This window comes from Meles meles, chromosome 5, assembly GCF_922984935.1.
Source record: "Meles meles chromosome 5, mMelMel3.1 paternal haplotype, whole genome shotgun sequence".
Lineage (NCBI taxonomy): Eukaryota > Metazoa > Chordata > Mammalia > Carnivora > Mustelidae > Meles > Meles meles.
In genome coordinates this window covers 268405-279548 of record NC_060070.1, presented here as the reverse complement: position 1 = coordinate 279548, position 11144 = coordinate 268405, and the positions used below count along the sequence as shown (strand labels likewise).

Genomic DNA, 11144 nt, shown 5'->3' with positions numbered 1-11144 from the left:
TCCCGCGGTCTCAGGGCGAGAGGGCGCCCGACCGGAAGTCTCGTCACTTCCGGCTCCGGCGGCGCTCCTTCCGGCCGCTCTATCTCGCGGCTGTCTTTGCTCCCGTGGAGAAACAGGCGCCCCTGTTTATTCCGAGGAGGCCGCCGGATTTCTTTTCCTAAGAAAGGTTTTGCTTTCCCAAGAAAACATTGGAATTCACGCCTGATGGACAAAAATTTCAGTCTGACCATACAAGAAAATTGGCTGAACTGTGGAGGCTCGACTACTCTGTGGGCGTTGCCCGGCCTCGCTGCAGAAGCAAGCGGTCCCGGCGCGGGCTGGAGCCTCGGCAGAGCACCGGCGCGGGAGGGTGGGGGCGGCCCGGCTCCCGCGGCTCGGAGCGGCCGGGGTGTGTCCCCGCCCCGAAAGCCGGCTGACGGCCTGGAGGGAGGGAGTCTTCCGCGCTTGCGCAGCGGAACGCGCGTGCGGTATTGGCGCGCCGCGGGGCCGGGCTGTGGGGGCGGGGCCGGGCTGTGGGGGCGGGGCTCGGAGCCCGACCCCCTGCGAGTCCGCGCGGGGCTGTGCGCCACCGTGGACCGGGCGGTGAAGACGCGGGCGAGCAGGCGGTTGACTCGCGTAGGACGGTCCCGCGGACACGCGCGCAGCTCGGGGCCGCAGAAGGGTTTGGGGGAGTTTCCGGAGACGTTCCCGCGGGTTTCACCCGGAGCAGAGGGCGAGGCCGGGTTTTCGTGGTCGGTTCCGGACGGAGAATTGAGCGGGTTCTGTGCGGGGCGCAGCGCGCACTCTTCCCCCGGGCAGTTCCGGCCGCGCTCGCGAGCGGGGCTCGCACGGGGGCTGCGTGTTTTGTGACTCGCTCCTCTCTGCGTCCCGCAGGGGCAGGAGGCCGGCGCGGGCCGACGGCTCGGTCCCCCGCGGAGCTTCCAGCCGAACGGACGCCGTGCGCGGGTCGGTCTCCGGCACCCGCGCCATTCGCGGGCTGACCCCGCACGGGAAGCGGCCACGGGACGGTCTGCAGCGACGCCGAGCGAGGCCTGGCGCGGACGGGAGTGGACGGAAGGAGGAAAACGGCCGATGCGCCCGACGCCTTGGCCCCGCGGCGGCAGCACCCGGCGTCGGTGCGACGAGCCCTCCTTTGTGTGTCTGGACCCCGCGCGCTCCCTGCACGTCCGGGGGCGGAAACCAGACCCGCTCGCACTGCGGTGCGGTGCGGGGCGCAGCGTCAGGTCTGCACAAACCAAGGAATGTGACGCGTGAACTGCCCCGAACCCCTTTAAAAATCCGCGCGCCAGGCGGAAGCCTTGGAGCCGGCCCTTGCACCGGGGTCCGCCTCGGCCCGGGGGGCGGGCCTCCCGAGTCACTGTCTCACTGCTTTCCAGCCACGCTCTGCGCTGTGAGCGCCGCTTTCCCCCTAGGCTCCACCCGACGTGGGGCTGAGTTCCCAACCCCGAGACCCAGCGCTGTGCGCTGCATTGCCCGGCCGGCCGCCGGCTCCCTGGGTATCGGCTTTCCAAGCCAGCGGCAGCCACATGTGGGCTTTGGTCACGTTGTGGTGAGCTAGCCGGGAGCCGATGCCCTGTGGCATCCAGATTCCCCTGGGTTAGGGTTAGGGTTAGCTGCTTGGCCTTGGCCGTGTGCCATGGCTTCCTTGGTGGTTCGCTGGGCTGGTACCCGGGAGGGCTGCTGGCCGCTGCGGGCTCGCTGATCTCGGGCAGGTTGTCTGAGGGATCGCTCCCTCCCTACCGCCGAGGAGACCATTTCTGTCTCAGGCAGACTCCTGGCTGATTGCCAAATGAGACTAGCTGCCGAGTTCGTGTTTTGTTTTGAGTGGAAAGGGAAGGAGCGTGCGGGGAAGCTGACAAACTTCTGGACCGGTAAGTCCATTGGAGCGCACGCGGACGCAGGCTCCTCCGTGAAGCACTGGGTGCTTCTGTTCGGCTGTCCACGCTTTCTCCCTTTGGAAACGCATGGCTTTCGGGAGAAACTAAGTAACAGTCAACTTACTAGGAATTTGGAACAGATCTGCTTTGGTATGGGTTGGGGGATGGTTTTGTTGTGTTCTGGCAACTTTGTGTATAATGGGAAATTCCATCTCTATCCCACTAAATAGCCCCCTGGGCTGAGTTTTGAATAAGTGAAAGGAATATAGCCAGGAAGCTATGACTGTAAAAAAGATGAGCTTTTACTGTGACACAGTTTGGCCAGTGTACCATTTAGAGATGTAAGGTGACCACTAAATGGCTCCTTTGGATTCCTTCCTCCCATTCAGGTGCCTCCCAATAAGGGATCTTGGTTTGGTTGTCCGTGAAACTGAAGCTATTTGGTTCAGTTGTTGAAACTCCAACTTTGGGGAGGAACCAGAAACAAAGAAGCATTCAGTTTAATTGGTGACGCCAACTTTTAGAGAGGGACCAATGCTGACAGGTACTCTGGGCTTCATTTAGTCAACGTCTTGTTCTGTGTCCTTTCTGAACTTTTGCCTGGGAAGATGGGGACTATGACTTCTGTTCCCAAAGAAGGTCCACGAGGGTATATATATATTTTTTATTATTTCTTAAAGATTTTATGCATTTATATGAGAGAGTGTGCGCATGCTCGCGGACACACACACACACACACACACACGCAGGGGGAGGGGGCAGAGGGTGAGGGTGAAGTAGACTCCCTGCTGAGCAGGAGGCTAGATCCAAGACCCTGGTATCTTGACCTGAGCCCAAGGCAGCCATTTAACCAACTAAGCCATCCAGGCGTCCTGTGAGGACCTGTTTTAAATAAATGAAGCAGCGAGCTGAAAATCGACCAGAGGAAAAAACCTGTTTTGCAGAGAGACCCAGAGACAGACAGGGGTGGGTGGGGAATGTTACTCTAAGCTTTGGATCTGCTCCCGGCCTTTCCGGTGCGGTCCTTGCACCTCTGCCTGCGCCTCCTGCTCCTGTTTCTGCATGGGGGCTCCGCTCACACGGCTCGCTTCTCCACCGTGCCCGGTGCCTGCCGGGCCACCGGCTTCTGCTGCTCCTCCTCCCCTCGTTATCAAGGAGCGTAAAGCACCCCAAGTTGTTGGGCCCCCTCCTTAACGATGTTCAGGATGAAGCGCCTCCCAAATTAGCGTGAAGGGACCCAGGGGCTCCCTGGGCTTGAACTGCTAACCTCAGAACCCCACAGGTGCCGCAGGTGAAAAGTGACAGTGGGGAACAAATCAGTGGTCTTTCAGTGGATGCCAGTGTGACATGTCCAGTATTGAAGCTAATTCAGTGCTGTTGGTTTAATTAAAATAAACATGTTTTTAGAGTTACCTACACGGAATACGAGACATCAGCTTTTATTCTACCTGAACTTATTAATTAAAATCATTTTGTATCTGTTGCATCGTCAACAAAAATGAATTAAAATGATGGTTGATTTTGTCTGTCTCATAAAGTTTTCATAAGTAATTGTTATGAACAAGTCGGTTGAATAAATAAAAAGGCACATAGCTTTCAAAATCTTTGGCAACCTTGAACTTTTGCTACGTTAAATGATAAATTGGACTGAACTCATTGGATATGTAATTCTTTTCTAAATAAGATAAAATACTGAAACATTCGATAAACAGGCTTATTTGCTTCTGGCTTCTTAATACAGAGAAACTAAAGATACTTGGGTCTGCTAATACTTTTTTTTTTAAATATTTTATTTATTTAACAGACAGAGATCACAAGCAGGCAGAGAGGCAGGCAGAGAGAGAGGAGGAAGCAGGCTCCCTGCAGGGCAGAGAGCCCGATGTGGGGCTCGATCCCAGGACCCCGGGATCATGACCTGAGCCGAAGGCAGAGGCTTTAACCCACTGAGCCACCCAGGCGCCCCGGGTCTGCTAATAAACACAGTTTACACTTAATTGAAAGATTGTTCTATAATACATATGTTTTTAGGAATAGTGAAATGTATTAATAAATTTGCCCCCTGCAGAATCCTGGTGTAACAGTTCACAATTTCTTACTACTTAATTTTCCCTGGAGACTAAGGTTTCTAAGAGTTAAAATTCTGCTAACTGTAGTGAAGACTGATGGAAATAAGGAAAGCAACTCTGTATGTAGGAACGAAAGAGATGTTTAAGGAAGGTATAACAAATGAGAATGTGGGGAGGGGTGCCTGGGTGGCTCTGTCAGTTAAACAAATGCTCTCGGCTCAGGTCATGATCCCATGGCCCTGGAACCAAGTCCCGCATCGGGCTCCCTGCTCGGTGGGGAGCCTGCTTCTCCCTCTCCCTGCTGCTCCCCCTATTTGTGTGCTCTCTCTTTCGCTGTCAAATAAATAAAATCTAAAAAAAAAAAAAAAAGTAAAGTGGCAATCTCCCTGATTTCCCTTAAAAACAAACAAAAAAAGGGGGCGCCTGTGTGGCTCAGTTGGGTTAAAGCCTCTGCCTTCGGCTCAGGTCATGGTCTCAGGGTCCTGGGATCGAGCCCTGCATCGGGCTCTCTGCTCAGCAGGGAGCCTGCTTCCTCCTCTATCTCTGCCTACTTGTGATCTCTCTCTCTCTGTCAATTAAATAAATAAAATCTTAAAAAAAAAGGAAAAGAAATGAGAATGCGGTGCCTGGGTGGCTCAGTCATTAAGCCTTCAGCTCAGGTCATGATCCCAGGAGCATCTCTAACCCTGCTCAGGGAGTCTGCTTCTCCCTCATCCTGCTCGTGCTAGCTCGCTCACTCTCAAATAAATAAACAAACAAATAAATAAATCTTAAAGAAAAGAGAATACATTTTTGTTCAGGTAAAAGAAAGTGATTTTGTCCTAAAATGAGACTGGTTATTTAGAGAGAAAAGGCTTTGGACAAAATCTGAATGAAAAAGTTGTAGAAGGTTTGTGAAGGAAAATTTTTCAAATGGGAAAAAAATAATTTTATGTGTGCTCAAACTAAGATGGAAATGAATGGATTTTATTTTTTTATTTTTAAAGATTTTTTTTATTTATTTATTTGACGGAGAGAGAGATCACAAGCAGGCAGAGAGGCAGGCAGAGAGAGAGGAGGAAGCAGGCTTCCTGTGGAGCAGAGAGCCTGATGCGGGGCTCGATCCCAGGACCCCGAGATCATGACCCGAGCCGAAGGCAGCGGCTTAATCCACTGAGCCACCCAGGCGCCCCATGAATGGATTTTAAAAGTACACTTGTGTAAGATTGAAATTCTGTTTTTCTACTAAAAAGACAAACTTGTCTGGAATTGTTTTTTTTTTTTTTTAAGATTTTTATTGATTTATTTGACAGACATCACAAGAAGGCAGAGAGAGGGGGAAGTCCCTGCTGAGCAGGGAGCCTGATGGGGGACTTGATTCCAGGACTCTGGGATCATGACCTGAGCCGAAAGCAGAGGCTTTAATCCATTGAGCCACCCAGGCACCCCTGTTGGTCAGTTCTTGATAAAATACTTTCTTATACTTGACATGATACTTTCTTTGTGCAGAAAACCAAAGTTTCTATGTTTTGCCTTTATCAAGTCTTTGATTACTTAAGAGAACTAAAACTTCTCGAATACTAAGGGAGCTAAATTTTGCTGACTAAATAACCTTCTGTAGAGTCTCTATTGCCACCTTGGTTAAATAGTTAATTAAATATTAAGTGTTATGATAATGGTCCTATTTAGGCATGTGTTTTAGAACTTTCTGAGGCTTTTTAAAACAAACTTCCCTAGATTCAATTTCTAAATGAAGTCTTTGGCTAATTAAGCTTTTTTATTTGGTATGTTAAGTTACTGATAAGCCTGGTTTGAAACATTGTTAGTTCTCTAATGTTTGCTGTTCCAAATTTAAGGAAATTTTCTCTTAAGATAACTGTGACTTATGGAAATATGATAACATATTCCTTTGTGAACAAATTTAATCATTTAACTTTTCTCCCTACCCGAACCCTCGTGAATTCAGAAACTCTTTTTTCTTTCATGACAGTTAAAATTATTTGCATAAATTTGGCAAAAATCTGTTCTTGTAACAGGGCACCATTGGAAATACTCATTATACTACCAAGGCTGTGACTGGAATGCCATATTGGAGAGGGACATACATAGAATCAGATTTGACTAGGCAGCTTTAAGGAACTAAGGTTGACTTTACAGAGTCATTAAAGCTCCTTGGAGATGTCAGTGGGATGTCTTGCGTAGGAAGTCCCCAGCAGCCTTACCAGGTGAGTCAAGAATGTCACTTTCTGGCAGGTGCAGGAAACTGTAGGATATTTGGGGGACCTCAAGAAGAGGAATTCACCCAAATCTACAGGTATTACAGGCAAATCTGACACAAGTATTTGGCTTGGCTTCTGGCCTCAAGACACTTAGAAGTTCAGTCTGGGGGGCTTGGGTGGCTCACTCAGTTAAGCTTCTGCCTTTGGCTCAGGTCTTGATTTCAGGATCCTGGGATTGAGCCCCACATCCAGCTCCCTGCTCACCAGGGAGTCTGCTTCTCCCTCACTCTCCCCCTCTGTGCTCTGTCAAATAAATAAAAATCTTAAAAAACAAAAATTGAAGTTGAATCTAGAGAATCTTTATGAAAAGTTCTAGCAAAGCAAGTTTTAAAGAATTTATACAGTCACTATTCTTGCTGAGCTTATGTAAATAATTAGGCAAAGGTTGTTAAAATTGGACTTGTTTTTCAAATGATTTAGTCTCAATTTGGCTATCTTTAGAAATGAGGGCAACTTTAGGAAGAAAAATTATGTTTCAATAACACACCTTTGTGGATGTTAAGTTTTAGTCCTGATTATCTTTGAGTGTTTGCCTGTGCTAGACAGTTTGAGTTAAACTTCAGAGAAATTGTAATAGTAGCTGACGTATAGACAGTCCTCATGCTTGTTTCTCTGTGGAGATAATAACAAGACCACATGGGCATATGATTCCTTGAACAGCGGGACAATGGGATGGATTCCCCAACAATTATATAACTCAACTATCACCTTGACCAGTTCTCTGTGGTTTGGGATGGCAAAACTGCTCCTTCAAAGCTGGAGCATACCCCATCCCATGGGGTTAACTATGGGCTTGTGGAGACAATGCATGGCCTAACTTTCCTCATGATAGGATTGGATGATGCGCTTGGGGATACCCTTATTTCCTGAAACAAGTCACCTCCCACTTGCCATTGATTCCTCCTAATTAAGGCATTGTTAAGGCCAGACGTCCAGCAGAGAAGGCTTCTTTTTTTTTTTTTTTTTTTTAAATATTTATTTGACAGAAATCACAAGTAGGCAGAGAGGCAGGCAGAGAGAGAGGAGGAAGCAGGCTCCCTGCGGAGCAGGGAGCCCAATGCAGGGCTTGATCCCAGGACCCTGAGATCATGACCTGAGCTGAAGGCAGCGGCTTTAACCCACTGAGCCACCCAGGCGCCCCGCAAAGAAGGCTTCTTGATTCCTTTATCCCCTTAGCTCTGTCTGTCCCAAAAGCTGTCTCTAGTGAATTAAAATTCCAAGTAGAGGCTTTAGCCAAGCATACAGTGCCACCGTTTGGCAAAGCTGTCACTCACAAATTCAGAAGGTGGCTCTCTGAAACCAAATGGTTCTTACTGCAGCTCAAGGAGGACCTGTGCTCGCATTAAGAGTATTTGTGCATATGTCCTGAATTACTCAAAAAATGTAGCTGGCGTCAGGAAAGAAACACATCACCACCATAGATGCTCCAGCTCTAGATCCTTTTAGCAATTGGCTAGATTTAACTCCTCCTAAATGGAAATATACCCTATTAAGCATTGCTGTATTTCTTGTTCTCCTTGTCTTTGGTTGTTTGAATTTTTGCAGCTGTCAAGCAGGAGCTCTCGGTATTCATAGTAGCTTGGAGATGCCCTCAGAGTCTCCCTCAGAAGAAATGCCAGAAACAAGACCCCACCCCCCACTCAGTAAAAGTCTTTACTGCAAGACCCTTAAGTGGTCCCCAAGTAGGAGGAAGTAGCTCCAGAAGAGGACCTTCACCTTTAATCCCAGATACGGAGTGAAGACACTGGAAGTGGGAACTGAAGGCTCCCCTGCCAGTCCAGCCACACTGGGACCTTTTGAGCTCCAGCAAGCACCCCTGGCCCCGTGAGTAACCATCTGTACACCATGCATTCTTTTTTTTTTTAATATTTTATTTATTTGACAGAAATCACAAGTAGGCAGAGAGGCAGGCAGAGAGAGAGGAGGAAGCAGGCTCCCTGCGGAGCAGAGAGCCTGATGCGGGGCTTGATCCCAAGATCCTGAGATCATGACCTGAGCCGAAGGCAGAGGCTTTAACCCACTGAGCCACCCAGGCGCCCCACCATGCATTCTTTTTTCCAAGATTTTACGGTTCTGAGAGAGTGAGAGCAAGAGAGCACCAGCAGGGATCAGGACGGGGGGAAGCGGACTCCCCACTCGGCAGGGAGCCTGATGCCCACCTCGTCGCAGGACCCTGAGATCGCGACCCCAGTGGAAGGCGGGCGCTTCACCGACCGGGCCCCCCAGGCGCCCCACGTTCACAAAGCAGGCACCGCGGAACCCCTCGCCTCGCACAGCGCCTGAGCGCGGCGAGCACGTGGGTGGCTGGTATCGTCCTCCCGCGCCTAGTCTAGAAAAGCGAGGGCCACGGCCCTCCCGTTCTCATCAACTGCCTGAACGCCTTTAAAGACGCCCGAGCCGGCCCGACGCCGGAGCGGGCCTTCGGACAGGTACCGCTCTCGCGACAGAGCGCCGCTCTCTGCGGCCGCAAGTGGGGAGAGCGCGCGGGCGGCAGCCGCAGAACGGGTGGGGGCGCGTCCGCACACCCGGCGGCTTCTGACCCCTCCCCGGCCCCGGCGAGAGCCCCCCAGGCCGGCCGGCCCGCGCAGTCCCGCCGCCGCACGGTGTCTGAAGGCCGCCTTCGAACACCGCGGTCTCGCCTCCCCGCGGCAGGCGCCAGTCGGCGGGCGGCCCGGAACTGCGGAGGGCCCCGCCGCCGCTCCTTCCCCTTCCGCCGACGACCGCGCCGCGGCGGAAGTGCCCCGGCGCCCGCACTGCCCGTGGCCGCCGCCCCAGTGTGCGCCGCCTGCGGAGGCCGAGGCTGGAACTGGCGGAAGTGACGTCATCGGCGCGCGCCAGGAGTTCGGCAGGGTCGGGAAGGGTCGCCGTGGCGGGCGCCTGGGCCGCCCGCGGCTCCGCTTCGTTCCCGCGGGGACTCAGGTAACAGCCGCGTTAGCGTCTCCGCCCGGGGGACTCGCGCAGAGGCGACCGTGCAGCGGGCCCCGGGGCGGGGGCGGGGGAGACGCTGAGCGGGCGCGCAGGCCGCGGGGGGAGGGGGACGTTCCTCGGCTCGTGCCGCCGCCGCTCCGGCCTCTACCGGCCGCCCGGCCCGGCCCGCTGCCCCGCTGCCCTCGGCGGTGTGCCTCGGAGGCGGCGTCCGTTGTTGGAGCGCTGGGCTCCGGGAGGCCCGCGCCGAGCCGCGCCGCGCCGCACAGCCTGCGGCCCGAGGCGTCCTGTCGGGCCGGAGGGCAGGTGGAGCCCGGCCCGTGCCCGCCTGCCCGGCCGCCCGCAGGAGCGCCCGAGGGGAGGCAGCAGCCCGGGCCGTAGCGGGCCTAGCGGCGCGGTTCCCGAATCCGGACGTGTCGCCGGGCGCCCGGCGCGGAAGAGCGCGCCTGGCCGAGCTGCGCGGACCCCGGAGGCTGGAGGCTTCCCCGTCGGTGGTGGTTCGCTGCGTCGGCCTGCGGGATAGGAGCGCGTCCCGCACGCGGCCGCGTGTTTGAGGGACGAGTGGGCGCTGCGGGGGCAGCCGTGAGCGGGGACCGAGGACCGCGCGCGCTGGCGGCAGGAGAGGTGTGCGGTCCGGCAGCCCAGCGCCGCGGTTCCCCGCGCGGAGGGTCGCGATGCCGAGCCGGGTCTGGGGCCGCGGCGTCTGGAGACGTCTCTCGTCGTGCGTCTGGTCTCGGGTCCCGGCCGTAGCGTCGCCGCGGTCAGTTTTGTCTGCTCCGACGGGCCGGCGCCCGCGCACGTCCGAGCCTTGGCGCCGCTCTCGCCGCTGTGGCAGGGAGTCGCGCTCGGAGCCCGAGGGCCGCGCCGGCCGTGCCGGGGCTGAGCTTGTGTCTCGCGGGCCGCGCGCTCTTGGGTCCCGTCGTCTTGCGATGGATCTTTGGCCTGAAATTCTGATCTTGAGTTCCTGCTCGGCCGCCGGCCGGACGCGGGGACGCGGCCCGAGCTTGGTGAAAACGCCCCGCTCCAGAGCACCGGGCGCTCTTTCTGGGTCTGCGTGGCGGCCGCGCGCTTCCCCGGCGTTTCGCGCTGTCTGCTGGCGGGTGGCGAAGTCGCCGGCTGCGCTCCGTGCCCCGTGAGCTTGGCGTGGGGCCCTCTGTTGCTGGAAAGTCCGTCTGGCCGCGACTGTTTGCCTCCAGACCGAGCTCTGATGCTAATGACCTTACGGTCTTACTAGTAGCACTTCTGTTGCAGGACAACAGTTTTAAAAATATAACTTTCTTGTATCTGACATTTTCTGAAGTGGGCGTTCCCCTTTTCTTCTCTCTTGTTCTCTCTCTCTCTTTTTGGTCTTTTTCAGTGATGGGTATGTAGGATATGTAGTCTTTGGGTCCTTTGTCCTCTCAAAGTGATTGTCTGATTCTCTCATTCATCCAAGAAAAATCCGAGCGCTCGCTTTGTACCAGTACATGCTTGATGCGTCTTTGATGTGTAACGTGGAGCTTGGAGACCGCAAGTTTTGTATGTGACAATGTCTTATTAGATAATGTTTAAACTGAAATAATAATAGCTAACATTTATCCTGTGCTTACTACGTGATAACTAGATGCTGCTTTAAAAAAAAAAAATTTGACAGAGACAGATCACATATAGGCAGAGGGGTGGGGGGAAGCAGGCTCCCCACTGAGCAGAGAGCCCGATGTGGGGCTGGATCCCAGGACCCTGAGATCATGACCTGAGCTGAAGGCAGAGGCTTAACCCTCTGAGCCACCAGGCGCCCCTGGGTGGTGCTGGCGATGTGTTCATCAGCCAGTCCTGTTTGATGCTGTCACTTCTCAGCAAGTTAAGTAAGGATCCATGTGAACTAAACTCAACAAAAGGTCTTTCAGTGGTTGCTTGGTTCTTTTGTCTAAAAGATAGAAAAAATGTGTAGCCAGTAAAGAGACAGGAAAACTAGGAAGAGTTAAGGAAAACTAGATAGAGCACAGTTTGTATTTACGGGTTTTAAAGAGCTCAAGTTA

General features: G+C 53.6%; 2 protein-coding genes across 5 annotated transcripts in view; one reads left to right on the top strand and one right to left on the bottom strand.

Moving 5' to 3' along the window:
• Positions 1-147: 147 nt before the first annotated feature.
• LOC123941155 (TATA-box binding protein) overlaps positions 148-11144 on the top strand; it is a 30895-nt gene continuing 19898 nt past the window's right edge. Inside the window, exons 1-3 of one of the 4 annotated variants that reach the window (XR_006818226.1) lie at positions 148-467; positions 874-2421; positions 5236-5277. The gene's annotated coding sequence lies outside the window, so the exon portion shown is untranslated. Of the gene's footprint in view, positions 468-487; positions 2422-5235; positions 5278-7746; positions 8026-9010; positions 9121-11144 lie in introns of those variants that run through there. The other 3 variants (XM_046004056.1, XM_046004054.1, XM_046004055.1) reach the window with 3 other exon arrangements.
• Positions 9023-10594, bottom strand: LOC123941557 (translation initiation factor IF-2-like). Its single transcript, XM_046004841.1, has 2 exons — positions 10580-10594; positions 9023-10285 (listed from the first exon to the last, which is right to left on the bottom strand). Exons 1-2 carry the CDS (start codon positions 10592-10594, stop codon positions 9023-9025), a joined length of 1278 nt encoding a protein of 425 aa, XP_045860797.1.